Source organism: Ursus maritimus, unplaced genomic scaffold (genome assembly GCF_017311325.1).
Source record: "Ursus maritimus isolate PB19 unplaced genomic scaffold, ASM1731132v1 scaffold_32, whole genome shotgun sequence".
In the NCBI taxonomy this organism is placed as follows: Eukaryota; Metazoa; Chordata; class Mammalia; order Carnivora; family Ursidae; genus Ursus; species Ursus maritimus.
Genome location: NW_024425786.1, coordinates 16,689,931 through 16,709,235, shown reverse-complemented (window position 1 = coordinate 16,709,235; position 19,305 = coordinate 16,689,931). Strand labels below are relative to the sequence as shown.

At 55.6% G+C, this 19,305-nt stretch overlaps 1 protein-coding gene across 3 annotated transcripts in view; it reads right to left on the bottom strand.

Annotated features, from left to right (window-relative positions):
* EPHB2 (EPH receptor B2) overlaps positions 1-19,305 on the bottom strand; it is a 124,761-nt gene that overhangs the window by 104,312 nt on the left and 1,144 nt on the right. For all 3 annotated transcript variants that reach the window (XM_008694872.2, XM_040618942.1, XM_040618943.1), the window contains exon 2: positions 13,050-13,734. In XM_008694872.2, coding sequence (XP_008693094.2) covers positions 13,050-13,734 — 685 coding nt within the window. The remainder of the gene's footprint in view (positions 1-13,049; positions 13,735-19,305) is intronic.

The following is a 19,305-nucleotide window of genomic DNA, read 5'->3' as shown; positions in this document are numbered from 1 at the left end:
CTCTGCACAGACCTGGGCACATGGTGGGCTCCCACGAGCTCCTGGAGAGAGATGGGCGCCCCAGCAGGCTCTGTGCAGGAAGGGCAAACACTGTCAGGCCAGTGCAGGCAAGGGAGTGGGGGCCGGAATTACGTCTGGGGATGTGAGAACACGAGTAAGATGGGAAGATGCTTCTGAGGCCCCCAGCTCTGAGAAGGATTTGGGATTTTATGGGAAATGCTGAGGATCAAGAATAAGGACCCTCCATCCACGCCTAGAAACATCTGTCTCAACAACAGACAGACCCGCTGGGCATCTGGGCCACGGTGGTCCCTCCAGAGCCCACCGGAGGTAGTAGGAAGCAGCTCAGCCTCACCGAGGGCCTTTGCTCGTGTCATCATGAACATCAGGGGTGGCAGGGTCCAGTCTCTGACACGGGGTGAGTGGGCTCTGCAATTAATCTTTACCGAGTAGCTCCCAGGAGCTGGCACTACTCTAGAAAGCGGACACAGTGGTGGGTAAAGACAGAAATGCCTGTCCTCAGGGAGTGCACGCTCCAGCTGGGAGAGACGAGGAGTAAAGGAACAAACAAGCATGTGAACATCAGTAAGGGTTGTGGAGAGAAATAAAGCAGGGAAAGGGGGCAGGATGCACATACCTGTGTGTTTACACGGGTGCGCTCTTTTCAAAACTAGGACAATGGGGGGCCTTGGTGAGAAGGTGACATTTGGGCAGAGACCTGAATAAGGCAGAGGGATATTTGACAAAAGAACATTCCAGGCAGAAGAAACCATCAGGGAGACCAGTGTGTCTGGAGTGGAGGAGGCAAGGAGGGAGACTGGTCAGAGAGACAGAAGGGAGGGACAGATCTGCAGGACCTTGGGGGCCATTTTTAGGACCTTGACTTTTGCTCAGTGTAAGATGAGGGGCCTCAGAGTGTTCTGAGCAGAGGAGAGGTATAATGACCCTAATTTTTAGATGGAGCTCTGGCTGCAGGGTGGAGAGGATACGTAGCGGGCAAGGGGAAGCAGGGTGGAGATGTCCGAGAGGTAGTTGGGTACGTGAGTCTGGCTTCAGAGATGGAGTCCAGGCTGCATATAAGTCCAGAGGGGGCATCTGAAGCCGGGGGCCTGGACAGAATCACCCAGAGACAGGAGAGAGAAGAGAAGGCCATGGGCTCAGCACGGTGTCCTTCGAGGTGATGATGAGCTGGAATTGACTACGAAGCTCCCAGAGAGGCAGCGGGGACACCAGGACACAGCGCGGGCCCAGAAGACGCAGGGGTCACTTTGTCAAAGTTTGCTGGCAGGTCAGGGAAGCTGAGGCCTGGGAACTGACCCCTGATTGGTGATGTGGATGTCACTTGTGGTCCTGCTTTGAGCAGTTTTTTTTTTCTTCTAAGATTCTATTTGTTTATTTACTTTAGAGAGAAAGAGTGCAAGTGGGGGTAGGGGCAGAGGGAGAGGGAGAGGCAGAGAATCCCAAGCAGACTCTGTGCTGAGCCCGATGTGGGGCTCGATCCTACGACCCATGAGATCATGACCTGAGCGGAAACCAAGAGTTGGATGCTTAACTGACTGAGCCACCCAAGGTGCCCCAATTTTGAGCAGTTTTAATGGAATGACGGGGCAGAAGTGTGATGTGAGTGGGTCCAAGAGAGGCCCTGGAACAGGACTGAGCTGCAACGATGGGGGCTGGGAGGGCCAGTGCCTGGGTACCAGGGTCCAACAGGCCTGGCAACCGGCTGTGGTCCCAGCTCTGACCCTTCCCAGGCTTGCGCAGCTCAGTTCACCTCACTGAGCCTTCATTTCCTCATCTGAAGAGCGGGGGTAATACCCTCTTACTGCCTCGGTTGTTGAGAATCAAATGAAGTAAGAATTGTGAGAACAGCTTACTAACAATGAAACACTGTACATATATTCCAGGGGGAAGAGGACCAGTCTTGGATTTCACTTCTGACTCATCATCCATTAGCTGTGTGATCCTGGGCTGGGTTTTTCTAACCTCTCTGAGCCTCCACTTCCTCCTCTCTAAAAACGAGAATATCAACCGTAGCCAACTTCTGGGGCCGGTAAGGATTCAGTCAAGTATAGATACCAAGCCTAGGGCGTAAGGCCTGGTGACTAGCCAGTGCTTCACCCACCAAGGTGTGTCCCTTCCTCTTTGGGCTTTTGTCTCTGTTATTTACAACTGGGGTCTGGCAGGAGGTACAGGGGGCTGGGATAGGACCCTGACGGGATGCTGGGTCCCTGGACAGGCGATTTCATCTGACGTCTTTGGGCCTCAGTCTTGTAACGATGAGGCTGGTGATCAGCCGTCCGCGGGCCCTTTGCTTGAGGGAGCAGAGAGGACAGGAGACAAAGCGAGCGTGCTGTTTGGACGTCGGTGAAAGAGGAGTGTGCTGTTTGCGGGCCTGTCGGTTGGCTGGGCAGACAAGTTACCAGGACCAGGAAACAAATCCATGTGACTAAAACAATAGCATCATGCAACCTCCATGGGACTCCGTGGCAAAAGACTGGAAAGGCCTAGGGGAGACACCATGGGCCAGACATACCAGACAGGGTAGGAGTCCCAAGGCCGGCCTACCCTCAGGGGGACCCCGGCTGGTTCCCCAGCCACGGGTTGGTTCATCTGCAAGGTTGTCAGGAGTGGGTTGTCCCATCTCACCAAACCCACCCCCACAACCCTCTGCACACAAACTTCGTGTTCTCTGAGCTGCGAGGGACTCCTCCCTGGGGCGGATCACCAGTTCCCACCTGGGATGGAAACTGAGGTCCCTTGCGATGTTTCAGGGGGGCCCTGGGGTCTCATCCCTGCAGAGATGGAGAGAAAGTTTGGAGGCTGTCTCTCTGAACATCTCAGAGATGACAAGGGGCTCCAGAGGGAGCCCCAGAGCACTGGGTTCTAGTCCCGGTTCCGCCCCAAAGTGCCATGTGACCCTGGGACAGTTAGGTCCTCTCTTGACTTCAGTTTTCCTTGTCTCTAAAATGGCGATGGTAACCTTCGCCTTGCTTCTCTCATGTGGGTATCATGCAGATCAAAGTATCTCATAGGGTGAGACCAAATGCTATACAAAAGCAGCCTCTAATCTTTTCTGGAACAAGGCAGGGTGTAAGTAAATAAATACTGTACATATGTAAGACATTATCATTACAAATGGCATCCTCCCCCCCCCTCCAGCCCCGAGCTATGGAAACCCCCCCCCCCAGTTTGGTAGAGTGTGAAGAATTCTCAGTAGGACTTCGGGAGGCCTGGGTTCTGATTCTAGCTCTGTATCTGACAAGGTGAATGAACGTGGGTGTCACCCCACCCCCTGCCTGTCCAAAGCCTCTCTAGGGATGGAACACATGCTGCTCGAAGGGGGCTCTGTCAGCTCTGTCAGTGAGGAATTAACAGTATAATGTCCCCCATCTCCCCCAGGAAAGCAGTCTGGGGTGGGCGAAGGGACTCAGGCTTTGCTAGGCAGGTCAGTTCAAGCCTCTTAGCTGCTGTATGGCCCTGGCCAACTCCCAGAATTCCCCTCTCTGGGCCTGTTCCTCCTCCAAGGTCAAAGTTCATCCTTAAAGGTTCCGGGAGTAGGGAAAACAAGGAGAAACAGTGGGATGGGGGCTGAGGACAAAGGGCCCCAGGGAGGGGGTGCCCCAGCAGGGCGGGGTGGAGGCCAGAGTGGGGCCTGTGGGGCCCGAGCCAGCTGCCGCAGAGCAATGGAAATCTCTTAACCACACAGAATTGTTAACGGCTCCCAAATCCTGTTGTACCACAGGCTTAGAAAGGCTTAAACTGTTAAATGCATAAACTTCCTCAATAAACGGGCCTCTCTCGCCAGATCCCGGAGCCCCGCCAGATGTAAAGGCAGCGGCTGGAGGGAGGGGAGATCCCCAGCTGTTTATGGTCTTGCCTGAGCGCTGTGGAGACAGCCTGTGACCACACCGTCAAGCTGGTGCCTTCGGGGTCCCCCGCCAGGCTGAGGCTGAGAGAGGACAGCACAGGGGCTCCAGGGGTGGACGGCCTGGGTTCAAGTCCTGTCCCTTCCTAACCGTGTCACCTCAGACAAGCTGCTCACTCTCTCTGGGCCTCAGTTTCCTCTTCTGTAAAACAGAAATGATGATCCCCAACGTCAAGGAGAGACAGTGAGACCCTGGGTGAGAGCTGCCTGGTCCACAGGTCCTAACAAACGAGAGTGCTGGATGCCGGCTACAGAGCCTTTCTGCCATCTGCAAGAGTGGGAGAAGCCAGAAGTGGGGGGCACAAGGGTGCACACCTGCCCCTGCCACCTCCGAGGAGTGTGACCATTGGCCCCAGTCTGCTCCCAGTCCGAGGGGGGCATTCAATAAGGTTAGTGTGCGGTTAGAGATACAAGGTGAGAGTTCAGAAAGTGCTGTGTGGGGGCAGGTGGGCTCTTCTGTCTGGCCAGAGGTTAGCCACGGTGGATGGGTCTCCCTCCCAGAGGCCTTCTCCCCCTGAGCAGGAAATGAGACCCCCAAGGGCTTCTCTACCCCTGAGCCTCTGCCCTGGGACCACATTCCATTGTGCCCAGCATCTCCATATGAAAGCAACTCAGCCGCACACCTCCCTCTTCTGCCCTGAAGCCCTCCTGGTTGCCCCATCAGACTGGCCCCATAGACCTGAACAAGAGTCCCTCCATTGGTTATTTGTCAAACCCTTTACTTCCCACATCTCAGGCGGCCCCCAGCAATCTGGGAGGTGAGCAGGACAGAGTACATTCAGGCCTCGCCCCATCCTGGTTAATCAGTTGTCCCAGCAGTTGGAGAAGGCCAGGTTCCCATACTGCTTCCGCTGCTTATTGGTCGTGTGGTCTTGGGCAACTGGCTGACTCTCCCTGGACCTCAGTCTTATCATTTGTAAAATGGAGCTAATCGTATCAACAGAAGATTCCAAAAGATAATGGAGCACAGCATGGAACACAGCGCTGGGCACACAGGAGGGACTGCCTAGCTCTGGTCCTCAGGACTCCTCAGCCCTTTGACAGCATGGAGCTAAAAAGCCTGGCAGCCCCTCTACCCTTCTCCTTTAGCCAACATTTCTCCTCTCCCCACCCCCCACCCCCACCCCCAGCTGGCTGCATCTTGTCTGGGGGTCGGCAAGAGGCCAGAGTTAAAAGTATCATTTCTGATCATCTTTTTCTGGACTAATTCCTGCCTTTGTTTCCTTGCATTTTCCAAAGCCCTGGGAAAATGGCTCCTTCTCCAGGTAGCCTCCCCAGCTTTCCCCTGACTCCCTCCTAAGTGCTCCAAGGCTATAGTTACAGATAGAGCCATCTCCCCCATCCCAGACTGGAAGCTCTAGGAGGGCAAGAAGGGTCTTCATCATCTCTGCAGTCCCCATATCTGGCCCAGGGTCTGGTACACAGTAGGTGCCTGGGGGCAGGGTTGTTATGAGTATCAGGGGCCAAAATTGTTCAATATTTCCTGCGCAGACCCCTGAGGGAAAATGAAAACCATGTCATCCCATGCCCTGGTATCTAGATCCTTCCATTTGGTTGACTCAGAGAGGAAACTGGGCTGAAGCGGCCCTCCCTCCCTTTCTAAGGACGCCCACTCTGCCTGCCTCTGGGTCCTAGCATCTCCTCCTTCTCACCTGGCTCATTCCTGCTCCTCACTCGGCTTCCACTTAAACAGCTCCCCTTCCTGGAAGCCTTCCTCTGAGCACTGTGACGCTGGCCGACATTCCCCTGGGTGGGCTGGGTGTCTTGGCTTCCACCTCCACTATCTGCAGATATATCTGTTGACATCTCTAGCCTGGGTGGTCCTTGAGGGCAGGGGCCATCACTGATCTTTCCAAACATGCCAATGCCTGCCACAGCGCCCGGCATATGAAAAGCACCAAATGTATGTGACCTCCTGGTCCTCTGTGAAGACCTCACTGATCCCTCCAAGGAGCAATAATAATAATTATAATAATAAATCAGGAGCTGGTATTCAGTGACTCTCTGACGGCTGGCTGGCTGGACAGGCAGACCAACGTATGGACAGACGGATGAATAGTTGTACACAAAGATGCTTTGAGAGCATATATGAAGGGGAAGCGGGGGAAGGGGCACTTCAATTTTTAAGAGCCAAGGACTGACTAATCTGAGTGTGTTGGCCAGGCTCCCCATCCAATCCCCTTCTCAAAAGGCTGGCCTGTGTGGTCTCAGGCCTGGCCTGAGTCTGGGGGTCTGGAGGGGGGTGTCTGTTAGCCCTTCCCCTCCCCCAGTTGGGTGTCTCCACCCTGCCCTTGAAGAGATGCAGTAGAACTTCTGTGTGGGGGTCTGGGCCTCTCCTCCCACCCACCCAGCATTCCAACCCTCACACCCTTTCCCCAGCCAGCGCAGCCCCTGCCAGCTGGCGGCCTCCCTCCTCCTCACCCCAAGACTGACCGCACCCTACCCCACGGACTCGCCAGACACATCTGGGCCACTGGTCCAGCCTCTATGGGCAGGGCTGGAGCTGAGAGCATGGTAGGAAGGAGGCCACCCCGAGTTTGGCCCAGGACCCAACACTGAAGGCCCAGAGACATCCCTGGGCCTCTCCCTACCTTGGCCAAGGGAGCACAGAATCCTGGGAAAGAAGCAGAAAATAAAGCGACAGGCAGAATATCTCCTGCTGGTGAGCATGTGGGGAAACAGACACTCCGGAAGTCTGCTGCCAGGAGGGTACCTGGGCCGTGCCTTTCTGGGGGGTAACTTGGCAGTGTGCATCAAAGCTCTAAAAAACATACATACCCTTTGACCCCACGATTACACATCTGGAAACAAATCTACTCAAATACCAGTAATAGTGCACAAAAATACAGGGACAATCATCCCGGCATTCGCTGAGATAGTGAAAAATGGCCAGCAATCTACGTGTCGGTCAACAGAAGACTGGTAAATAAATTATGACACATCTTTCCCATGGAATTCCAAGAGCCTTCCAAACGGGCTGGAGATCTATCACGATATGGAAAAGTGTCCACAAAATATTAGTCAGTCAGAAACCCTTGCATATTTTTAGCGGGAAGTTCACTTTTTCTTTAAACATAATCAATACGTGTGAGTACGGCCAGAAGGGTGTCCCCCAGCCTGCTGACAGTCGCTACCTCCGGATGATTTTAATTTTCTCCTTTTTGCTTCTCAGTAATTTCTAAAGATTCTGCAACGAACCTACATTGCTTTTGTGATAAGAAAAAGTTTTTTTTTCCTCAAAATAAAAAGCTCATCAGAGACCAAAAAACCCCCAAACACTCACAACAGAAGACAGTGTTGGTAGAAGTCCCTGTTCTTATTTTTATAACATTTTTCTAGGTATTTTCTCATTGACTCTGCACGGCAACCTTTGTGTTTATCCTGTTTTGCAGATGGGAAAACAAAGACTGGGAGAGGGTCAGTTGCTTGCCCAAGGTCACACAGTTAGGCAGAGCTGGGGTTTGAAACCAGGTCCCCAAGGTCAAGGTCAAGGAGAGGCTGTGGGGGCGGTGGGGGGGGGGGCGGAGACGGAGGCTGCCAGGCAGGGCAGGGTGGAGGAGAGGGAGAGGCTGTGAGAAGCCCAGCAGCTGGGAACTGGGAGTCTAAGCTAGAGCCAGAGGATCAACATGTGCGTGCAACCGCCCCCCACCCCCGTTCCCCTCCCCCCTGGCTCGCAGCCCCTCTCCCTGTCCAAGCTAAATATTAAAAATCCCATTACGCCCCGACAGCACGCAGCAATCACGACCGCTGTGGAGCTGCCTCCAGATCTGTTATAGACGCGGGTCAGCCGTTGGGAGAGAGGAAGGCAGCACCCCCAACAGTGGTTAGGGTGAAATCTGATGGGCAGGGGCAGAGTAGTGGCTGAGCTAGGGAAGGAGAGACCAAGAGAAATAGGGCTACAGAGACAAACTTGGAGACACTGAGGCAGAGGCACCTTCCCAATCGAGCTCATGAACATCTGGAAAGAGTCAGGCAAACAGACTTGGATGCTGGGGGGGAGCCACTGCTGTAGGGGAGGAATTCCAGGGCCTCCACCCCCCCACCCCCGGCAGATCTGCTGGCGGCAAACCCCAGTGGGGACCGTGATGCTGAGGAGACTGGGGACTTGGGAGGGGGGAGAAAGGGACAGAGTTCTTCTGAAGAAAGTCCCCGGAGTCCCTCACCTGGCAGCTGCATGGCCAGTACAGGTCCTGATCAGGCGCCCAATAAAAACTGGACAGATGCATGAGTAGGGAGAAGTCGTACCCTAACACGCGCCCCAGTCAAGGCACTGGACACCCACCAAACACACCCTATACTATCACACCTCGGGGCCATTATTCATGCAGTTGGCTCTTTGACCTACAGTGACCTCCCTCCCTTCACCCATCCAAATCCTACTCACTCTTCAGGGCCTGATTCAAATGCCACCTCCTCCTTGAAGCCTTCCTAGACCTCCAGTCAGAAAAGATGCCTTCCTTCTCATATTCTCAAAGTGCTTTGACTGGATGGACTTCATTTCTGGAAGGATCATACTCTGCCTTCTTCTCCATGTGTCAGAGTCCCCTGCTCACCCAGGAGCCAGTGAGCCAAACCCTGCATCTCAGGTGTTCTCCTCCAGGCTTCCCAGGGCAGCCACTGTTAGCTCAAACGACACCTCTTCCAAGAAGCCTTCCCTGGCCCACCTGGCTAAAGCGAGTCTTTCTTTGACCTCCACTGCTCCATTCCCCCCCCTTCATTCATCACAGCTTATAACTATTTTATTTATCTGCTCACTAACATTTTCCCTCCATCTTCTTCTGTCCACCCACCCAGACTAAACACTCTGGGAGGGCAGCGAACGTATCCCCCTCGTTCCCTTCCATGTTCCCCAGCACCGGTATGTGCGTGGCTCAGACGGTACTCAATACATAGAGACCTGCCTCGACTTACCATGGGGTTACCCCCTGATAAACCCACCGTAAGTTGAAAACATTGTGAGTGGAAAACTCACTTTATACCCCAACCTACCAAACACAGGTGCTTAGCCTAGGTTACCTGAAGCGTGCTCAGTTGAGCAACGTCACCTAACCCAAAGCCTGTTACGTCTCATGCAATTTATTGAATACAGTCCAGAACGTGGAAAAAAGATGGGTCACACGGGGGCAGAAGGGATGCACGTGTATCACTTGTTTACCGCCCTGCTCACGTGGCTGACTGCCCAGCGTAAGGAGTATGAGACCCGCTGTCACCAGCTCAGGAAAAGATCAAAATTCAAACTCTAAGTACGGTTTCTGCTGAATATGCATCACCATGGCACCGTCGGAACGTTGAAACAGAAGTCGGACCGGCGGAAGTCGAGCCATGGTAAATCGGGGGCGGTCTGTATTGGCTGGAGGGCCAAGTGGCACACAGAGGGTACTGAATACTTGCTTGTTGAGCGGTTGACTGGCTTCTCCAGGCCCCTCCCTTCCCCACTATGCCCTGCACACAGTTGGCGCTGGAGGAAGCTGGTCAGATGGCGTCGTAGCCATCTGATGTAGCCTACAGATTTGGGGAAGACTCAGGGTGCTGGGAACTCCCAGCCCTTCTTTACCACCCTGCCCGCCCCGGGGATGGCTGTGCCACTCCCATGAGGACTCACCTACTCGCCACCTGTCAGGTAGACTTTATTCAGCCTTATCTTCTCAAATTTGTATTAACGAAGCAATGGAGTTTTTCCTATCAAATTATGTTTTGATATTAAATGGATCTTTCCAAACAACACTCTCCCGGAAATTCTGCTAACAACCCCTCCCATCCCTCAGGGTGGATACTCCCAGGGCCCGTGGGGGTGCTGGGCCCATGGTCATCTGTCTGGCTCTGAGTCCTGTTTGTCTGTCTGAGCTAATGGTCCTGTTACAGAAGCATGAGGCTGCTTCTTTCAAAATGCTGATTCTTGGCCCCACCTCAGAGCCACAGAACCAGACCTGGGGGAGAGGTTTGCACCAGGCCCAGGAATCTGCATTTTAATGAAGTTCCCAGTGGATGCTGAGGCAGAGTCAAGGCCGAATCCCTGAGCTGAGAGGGAGAAAGAGTTCTGCCAACCAGCGTTCCTCCACGCCCCAGGCCAGTGGGAGCAGTGCCTGCAGGACTTGGGCTGGAGAGCCCCACAGCTGGGTGGCTGTAACACAGAGCATCAGCTGGTGTCCTTCTGGTTTCCTGAGCTCATTAATCACACCCTGACTGGCCTCCACTCACACCCAATGGCTGGCTGGGTCTGGGCCTGGGCCTGGGCCGGGGTGGGCAGGCCGTAGGTCCGGGGAGGTGGGTTGGAGGGAGCCAGGGCCTACTTGCAAGGAGAAGCTCAGCCTTGGAGGACCTGCCCATGCCAGACAACCTCTCTGTTGGCCCCGGTGACCCTACCTCCTGGCACTCACACCCCATGTAATTCCCTCTCCTGGAGTGGGGGCTGAACTGGGTGACTGGCTTTTAACAAAGAGAATATGGCAGAAGCGATGAGATGTCACTTCTGAGATGAGGTCATAGAAAGATGATGGTTTCTGTCATGGGTGCTCTCTTAAACTCCCTCGGGTCAGTCCCTCTGGGGGAAGCCACTGCCTACATGAGTCCCTGTGGCGAGGGACCGAAGCCTGTAAACAACCGTGGTGAACCGTGGTGAATGTATAAGCAGACCCCGCCCCAGTGCTGCCATCAGATGAGACTGCAGCCCCCAGACAACTGCCGGACTGCAGCCCCAGGAAAGACCTTGCACCAGAGTCACCCCCTGAGCCATACCTGGGTCCCTGACCCTCAGATGCTGTGAGATTACAAATGTTTGTTGTTTTCAGCTGTGACATTTTGGGGTGACTGGTTGGGCAACAATGGGTAACTCACGTAACTCTTCATCTGGGCACTTCCAGGGACAGTTCTTCCTGCATCGCTCCCCGAGCCCTTAGCCATGGCCATGCCAGACGCTGTACCAGTCCCCGCAGTGGGACGCACTGCTTCACGTTCCCAGATCCTTGTAGATCCCTCCTCTGGAAGGCCCGGGCCACCTAGTCAACATAACCCTCTCCCAGGACTCAGCCCCAGTGTCACCTCCTCTGTGTCACCTCCTTCTCTCTCTGTGCCCACTGCAGCCCAGGTGGTTCCAGTCAAAGCCAGTCAAAGGCATTCTCTCCCTGTTCACTTACAGTCTGTCTCCCCGGCTCGACTGTGGCTCCTAGAACACAGCACCACCGTTGCGTTCTTCTGTCTTACCTGATGCTCAGCACAAGGCCTGACACAGAGCTGGCACGGGTGAGGTTTGATGAGTGAATAATGAGCAAGTGACTGATTCTGCCCCCCCCCCCATGGCCCACCACCTCCCAAGGCTGTGCCCTTTTTACACTCAAGTACAGAAAGCCAGCTCTGTTATCTTCCCCCAGAAACTGGCTTTTTCTCCCAACCTCCCTGACTCTTTTCCAGGACCAACATCACCTCCCCACAAGCGATAATTCCCTCCCTTCTCCTCTCCAGCGTACATGCCACCTTCTCATTTAGCCTCACACCCTTGCTCCTAGCAGCGTGGACACCCCGTCCACACAGCCACCATCTCTCAAGAGCACAGCTGCAGCTGCCCCACGGGCCACGGCTCCTCTCTCGGGCACCCCCATTTTTCCTCCCCGGGACCTCTAAAATGCTGCTTCGGAGCATGGAGACAGGAACCACGGGGATGGTGGACACAACAGCATTTTATAAGGGGAGGCTCACCGCAGCCCCCTCAGGCCACGCGGTCTGGCACTTCAGGAACCCTAGAATCGGCTGCAAACTCTTAGCTTGGCATTTGGAGGACCCCTAGGATCTGATTCCAACAGGGAAGGCAAGAGGAGGTGGTGCAAGTAGGCTTTAAATCACCATCCAGCTCACACCGTGGAGTACCTGTACCAGGCCGGGCTTTGTATACATCACATCTCATTTAGTTGACAGTTATTAAGCTCCTACTGTGCCCTATAAGCCATTATAAGTGTTTTATAGTCTTGAATTGTTGAATCTTCACAAGTACCCTAAGAAAGAGGGTTTCACGTGCAGCCCCAGACAGACAACTAATAACAGGCAGGCCTGGGATTTGAACCCAAGTCCATCTACCTTCACAGCCTTCTTACCACCACGCAGTTCCTCTTACAAACTTCTTATGTTTGCCAGCGGGCATCTTGATTGTTTGCCACAGTCAAACGGCACCTGTACTATTGCTTACTCAGGACTTCTCCTTAAATCACGCCAAGTGGCACCATGGCCAAGGGCTGGGCTTGGAATCACACGACCTGGATAAGACTCCTGGCTCCCCCACTTAACTCTCGAGCCTCGACTTCTTCCTGTAAAATGGCAGCATCCCTCCCAGGGTTCTTGGGAGGAGCAGTAAGTTAGACACACAAAGTGCTTAGCACACAGTACGAGGGGCGGTCAGGAGGCCTGGCTCACGGTGGGCCTGCTCGTCCCCCGCCCCTTGCATCAGAGGGAATCACGTGACTTGCCTTAGCCACTGAAGCGTGCAGGGGAGGGGCACATGCGCCACCGCAGGCAGAGCTCAGGGGCCAGCATGCCACCCATCTCGCCCTCCGTCTCCCTGTCCTCACCATCACCACATTCCCAATGTGGCTCCTCCATCCACTTGGCTCCCCGAGCGCGGAATCCCCAGCCAACCCCCGACGGACAGGTAGCGTTGCGCAAGAAATAAACTTTTACTGTTCAGTCACTTCCGTCCAGCCTGGCCCGTACTGACGGATGCAGCAAAAGTCCACTAAAGGTTAACTCATCCCTGTTCCTTACTGAGCCTTATTTCCTTACCAATGAAACAACATCACTTTTGTAAATGAAGACGTACAGCACCACTCGGTGTTGTTAATATTCACGTAATAATTAAAATGAGAAACGTTTATCCCCATGCCCGCGAAAATCACCTTGCCCGCTCCCCACCGGACATACATGTACCGCCATTCTAGAAGCGCTCTTCGAACATTTCCCTGTAAGACACGGAACATTGGCTGCAGGTTTGGGAAGCCCGGCCAGAGAGTGTCTCACGGTCGGCTCCAGGCCACTGCCCTTGCCAGCCTGAGCCCCCCACGCCCCACCCCCCAGGCCCAAGTCTGCAGCCGATAGCAGCTCCGCGCCCCTGCAGGGGCACCTGCCCCGCCGCGGCCCTTACCTCTGCAGACCGTGCCGTTCTCCACCGCCTCGAAGCCCGCTTTGCACATGCAGCGTCCGATGGGCACCAGCCACTCGCCGTCCCCGTTACAGTACAGCTTGATGGGCACGTCCACCTCCTCGGCATTGGCGATGCAGCTGCCCCGGGCGGCCACCAGCGAGGTGCTCTCGGCCCCCGACAGGGTCTCCTGGAAGACGGCGCCGTTCTGGATGATGCGCGGGCACTTGCGGTAGAAGACGCGCACGGCGATGAGCGACATGCAGCCCCCGTAGTCCTGGAAGGCCAGGTAGAAGCCGCTGCGGGACACGGGCCCGAAGCTCCGCACCTCGGTGTTGATCTTCATGACCCGGCCCCCCAGGTCCACCTGCGAGAAGCTCTCGTCGGCCGCGATGGTGTCCACCTTCACCCACGGATTCTCCATCCAGTTGGGGAAGGTCTTGGTGGCTGAGTCGAAGTCGGCCTCGTAGTAATAGAGGTTGAAGGTCTCCTTGCAGGAGCCGGGCACGCTGGGGATGCTGCTACAGTCACGCACCGAGAATTTCATCTCCACGTGGATGCGGTGGGCGCCGCGGCGCCGGATGAACTTGGTCCGTAGCCAGTTGTTCTGGCTCGACTCAAACACATTGCACACCTGGTACGTACGGATGGTGTTCATGTTCTCGTCGTAGCCACTCACCTCTTCCCACTGTGGGTGAAATGCTAGTCAGGTGGGGGAGATGGGGCTCAGCCCCGTGGGTTGTCTGTCTATAGGGGAGACACAGACCCTGTCTTAGGGAAGCCTTCAGTCCAATGGGGGTAAATAGGACTCTTACCACTGGGGGCCTCCTAGTCTAATGGGGGAGGCACGGACTCTACCTTAGGCATCTTCTAGTCTGATGGTGGAGACGTGATCCATACCATCAGAGAACTCACAAGCTGAGGGAGAGACATGGCCTTGGCCCTGAGAATTCCCCAGTCTGTGAAGGAGACATGCCAATCTGATGGGAAGGGCACACACCCTGCTCTTGGTTTTCCCCTGATTAATATGGGAGATGTGACCCTCACTCTCGGGGTGATAAAGGAGACGAGGCCCCAGCTCCTGGGAAGCTCCCACCAGTAAGGGAGAGGCCCACCGCAAGGGAATTCCCTCTGCTGAGAGCAGACACAGCTTTGTGCTTGGGGAGTACTAATTTGATGGGGGAGTCAGAACGTTTGCCTACTGGGAACTCCTATTCTGACCAGGGAGACACAGTCCTTGCCCCAGGGGATTTCCAGTCTTGCGGAAGAAGAGCCCTAAGCCCCATGATGGGGAAGACAGGCAGTCAGTTCTGGGGGTCTTACGTGGTTAAGATACCACTAAAATGGTTAGGGGACCCAGAGAGAAGCTTTCTACCCTTCTTGCCTATGGCAGGTGCCTCGGCACCCTCCCTGGGCCCCAGCCTGGCTCTCCCATATGCAGCTGAGAGTTCCCGAGCCCCACTGCTGTGGGGGCTGGGCAGGGCCATGGAAGTCTGGGGATGAAGGGCACTGGTATCTCCTCACAGACTCTCACAAGCCAAGCTCACTCATGTGCTGAGCCTTTGTTCACAATTCTGTGCCCTCCTCGAGTACCCTCCCATCTTCTCTGTCCATCCTCCTGGAGCCTCTTGTAGCAGGCTCTCTCTGGCTGCAGAGTTTGCATTCGCTGACTGTCCCATGGGTCTTCGGGGACCCCCAGCCTGGGCGAGGGCGGGGCACCCTTGGGCCTCTCGGCCTGGTCTCCCCAGTGGGGCTGACAGCTTGCTGAGAGTATCTTCCCACCCCCTCCTTCTCCTGTGTCCCCTTTGTCATTGGGCTGGCTTTCCCTGGGGTAGACCCAAAAGAGCCGAAACAGCAGAGCACCCCCTCCCACCCATGCCGGCCTGGGGTGGGTGCTGAAGCGGGACCTCATTTCTTTGTCATGATGATCAATATGGTATATCATCATCTCCATCTTGCAGATGAGCGAGTAGAGACCAGGGAAGCGAGGCCACTTGACCCAGGTCACACAGCCCTAGACCCATTCCCATGCTTGTGCACGCTGCCTCGAAACACGGGCTCACAGTACCCCAGGAGTCCTGGGTTTTGTCCCAGCTCTGCTAACTTGATGCATGGCCTTGGGCAAGTCACTTCCCCTCGCTGGGCCTCTATTTCCCCAACTGCCAAATGGGACTGTGGGGGGGGGATTGGTGAGGCAGGTGGTAATAGAGGTGTCGCCCGCCAGTGGGTGTTCTTTGTTCTTCTGCCTTCCTCAGAAATCTGGGCCATGTCTGTGCGGGGCTGTGTAGTGGCTGCCGGTCTGGGGAGGGCTGAGGTTGTGAAGGGCCAGTGCCTGTGGGGAAGGCTGAGCTGGAGCCTACTGGCCCAGCCTCGACGTCAGTGGAGGCTCTGAAGCTCCCTACATTGCTTTTTTTTTTTTTTTTTTGGTGGCACCATGTGACAAAGTCAGCCCCTTGTTACAACCACTGCTCTTCTTCAGAACTTAATTAGAGCACTTAATTAGAGCACTCTGCCTTTCTCCCCTCTCTCTAATTAACATGCGGAGGCCCTGCAGCCTAAACACCCCAAATAATTGCGTCCGGGGGCCCTGCAGCCCAGCCTGGCCTCATTCCTGCTGGGGGGGGGCTGCGGGCCCGGCCGCCTTCGCAGATGGAAAACTGGTGATGAGAAAGAGCCACAGAAAGAGGCCTGACCCTAGGGCCCTGCCTATTGAGAGCACAGGCCTGGGGTGGGGGTGGGGGGCTAAGGGGATACAGCTCCTTGGGGCGGCAGCCGAGTCCCAGTGGGAGGAGCTGGGGTGGGGGAAGAGGCACTGATGACTGGGGAGCCCAGAGAGCCCTCTCAGGCCGGGAATGAGGAGGGAATGATATAGAAACAGATGACCATGACAATGATGATGGTGGTACGACTAGAGCTACTCATTGTGGGGGCGGGGGGCGCCCTCTGCCAGGCACTGTGCTGACACCGTGCAGGGAAGGCACAACGGTCGTTGCAGAGCACGGTACGCCATCATTTCCTCGGAAACTGAAGCTCAGACGGAGTTAAGGGAACTGGCCCCCCAATCACCCAGCTGGTGGTGGCAGGACTGGGACAGAATTTCCAGGCACGTCCATTTACAGCTTGTATCTAAGTTGGTGCCGGAAGAAGAAGGGACTCTCACTGTGCCTGCTCTTGCTCTTGAGGGACTCACAGCCTACCTGGGCTCAAACCACTGGCCCAGGGAAGTAGCCAGGACTCATGGAAGTGTGATGATAGAGCTCAGGGACGAGGGAGCCTTGTGTTATGGGGACTCAGAAAGGGGGGCCCAGAGGACTCAGTGCAGCCCTGGTTTACAAACCTGAGCCCCCATCGCTAACTAGGTGTAGCTGTAGTAGCTTCAACTCTCTGAGCCTCAGTTTCCTTACCTGTAAAATGGAGGTGTTTCCTCCCCATATGATTATGATAGTGTGTATAAAGGTGCTATTGATACGTATGTGTACAGTGGGTGCTCAAAGCGACAGTTCACACTTTCCTCATCTGTAAAAATGGGGGCAGCGCCAGTTCCTACTTCTCAGCACTTGCCCTGAGGATGGGATAAAGGCTGAAAGCAGCCAGCATGTTGTCATGGTAACCAGCACTCCATCAATAGTCGGGGACCGGGAGGCGAGGCAATAAGAGGCCAGCCCTGGGCCCTGAAGGAGGGAAAAGGGGCTGGAATTTCGAGGTCCAGGCCTGCAGCAGAACCCGGGTCTTCACGGGGACCCAGAGCGGGTTTGGGGACTACCGGAAACTCCACCTAAAGCCGGAGGATGCCCACGATCCAGCCCCGCTCGCCCGTCGCTGTGGATTCCCGAGAATCCATCAGCAGTTTCTGTGAGGAAAGCCAAGAGTCACTGCCGCCCACCTGCAGTGCTGTCAATACTTCCCCAAGACCCCCACCCCTCAAGGGCCTTCTTTACTGGCGCCACCTACTTCCATTGCACCAATCAATCATCTGGCTGTACTGGGGCAGACTACCTCCCACTAGGTCTCCCCGCTCCGATCCCACCCACTCCCACCTTCCATTGTCGTCTGGTTCTACCTCGGAGCTCCACCTTAAGGCGCAGCTCCACTACTTCAGTGGGTGGCCCGCGCCTCCCCCTCTCCAGCCCGCCCTGTCCAACCAACCTGGCTAGTGCCGCTTCCACCTCACTTGCTGGTGGAGAAGGGTCTTAACCAAGGACTCCTGGGTGGGCTCGAGAGGAATCCACCGGGCAACCCTGGAAATTTTATGTCAAACTGGGTGCTCTGTTTGCTTTTCGAGAAGCTTGCATCAAATTCTCAAGAACTGGACTGTGGCCCTTAGAAGGCCTCTCTCTTTGGTGCCAGCTGAGCCCCATCAGTTACTCCACTCGGCTCTCTGGCCCCAAACTTCCTATGGGGACACCCTCCCCCTTCTCCAGGCACCTGGAGTCCTCCATAGTGTCCCCCCACAGGGGGGCTTCCCCCCTAGGGGTTCAGTCAAGACGGTGCTCTTGGGATGGGCCTAGGAGTGGGGATGAGGGGATGGGGATGAGTGTTGAGGGTGAACCCTGTGCTGTAGCTCAGAAGTCTGTCACCTGCCCTCTGGGGTGAGGAAATTCAGAGAAATGAGCTTCTGAACCAGCCAGGGCCCCCCACTTGCCCCACTTCCCCCACTCCAGCAGCTGGAAGGAAGGCGCCACACAGCCTGTGGCGAAGAAGACTACGAGGGGCCAGAGGCCCCTTTCTTCCCCCAGATGAGCCGGGACCCACTTCCACTTCCCCTTCCCTGCCATAGGGGAATTTCAAAACACTTCTTGAGCTGAACCACAATGGTAGATTTATATTGGCCCCCCTTCAAGCGTTCATTCAACACATATCCTGATGTTCCCTTACCATGAGGCCGCACCAAAGGACCTGAGAGAGAGAAAATGGCGAAGGGGCAGAGACCCTGCCTGTGAATTCACCGGTCGGGCAGTGGTGATAAGGCGTGAATACAAGTAGCCACGAGAGAGCAGGCAGAGAGACTTGGGGTCACAACTGGACCTTCCACCACCTAGCTCGAAGGCGCGCGTGGGTGGTGCCCCAGCGGGAGCCTCACTCCGCCCAGTCCCGCCCCCACGCCCCCGTGGCTGCACGATGCTCCCCACCACGGCAGGCCAGGGAAACTAACACCCCCGCCACTTGAGATGCTAACTTGTGGCCCAGCCTGACTTCCCCGAGCTAGGCAGTGAGGCACAGAGACGGGAGAGAACTTCTGAAGATCCCGTGGGCTGGTGGCAGAGTGGCGGTGCAGATCTCCAGCCTCGGACGCTATAAACTTCTGGATACTTGGATTTGGATAGCCTGCACCAGGATGAACTGGAAGCTGGTGGGGGCAGGGTGCACAGTGCCCGGGCCTGTGAGAAATTCAGCCAGGAACATGCAGAGGTCTTGAACTTCCCGGTGGAGCGCGTGGATGGGAGGAAGCATTCAGCCAGAGGTGACCCCAGTCGGGCTTGAAGCTGACAATGGAGGAGGCCCAGTGTCCTATGACCGCCTATGGCTGATGTCATCGCTGTGTCCCCTTGCGGGGCTGGTGATGGGGAGGAGGGGTGCCAGGGACGGTGGAGTCAGTGCCAGAGGCATCTTTTGGTAGCAAGTGAATTCTATTGTGCCGCTCTGGAGCTGAAAAAGGTTTCCTTTTCCTCCAAGATAGCTACCAGGTGCTCTTCTGGGAGAGAACAAGGGCTGAACTTTTAACCTGTTTTCTCTCATAGGCCTCAACCAGGAAACTTGGCGCTAAGCCGGGCTCTCTGCCTGGGCCTGAGGAACAACTGCTGGGAGCCGTGTGGAACAAGGGAGAGGAGACTCTGCTTAAGGACTAGAAGGGGAATTAGGGTGGGGCTTAAACTGCCAAAGCAGGTGGCCCCACCCCTTGGCACAATTCTTTGGGCTGACCAGGGCCAAGCTCACAAGAGGATTCCATATGGCCCAGGGAGGGGCTGTGAGCTGACATCTCATTGTATGGTGGAAGCTCCAGACCCAGAGAGGAGCAAAGGACTTGCCAAAGTCACCGGACTAAGGCTGGTTAACAACTCCAGGCTCCCAGGCAGCTGGGTCTGGAGGTGTTCCACGGTTCCCCAGCTCTGCCTCCCACCTCACCTGGAGCCGTGGGGGAGGATTTCAGGAGAGCCAAAAGTCAAAGAGAACTGGATTGGTTCACAAGACAGGAAGGAAGGGGCTAGAGGGAGTGTGGGGTTTTGAGATCCTGGCGGCGGCATGCCCAGGAGGCTCCCTT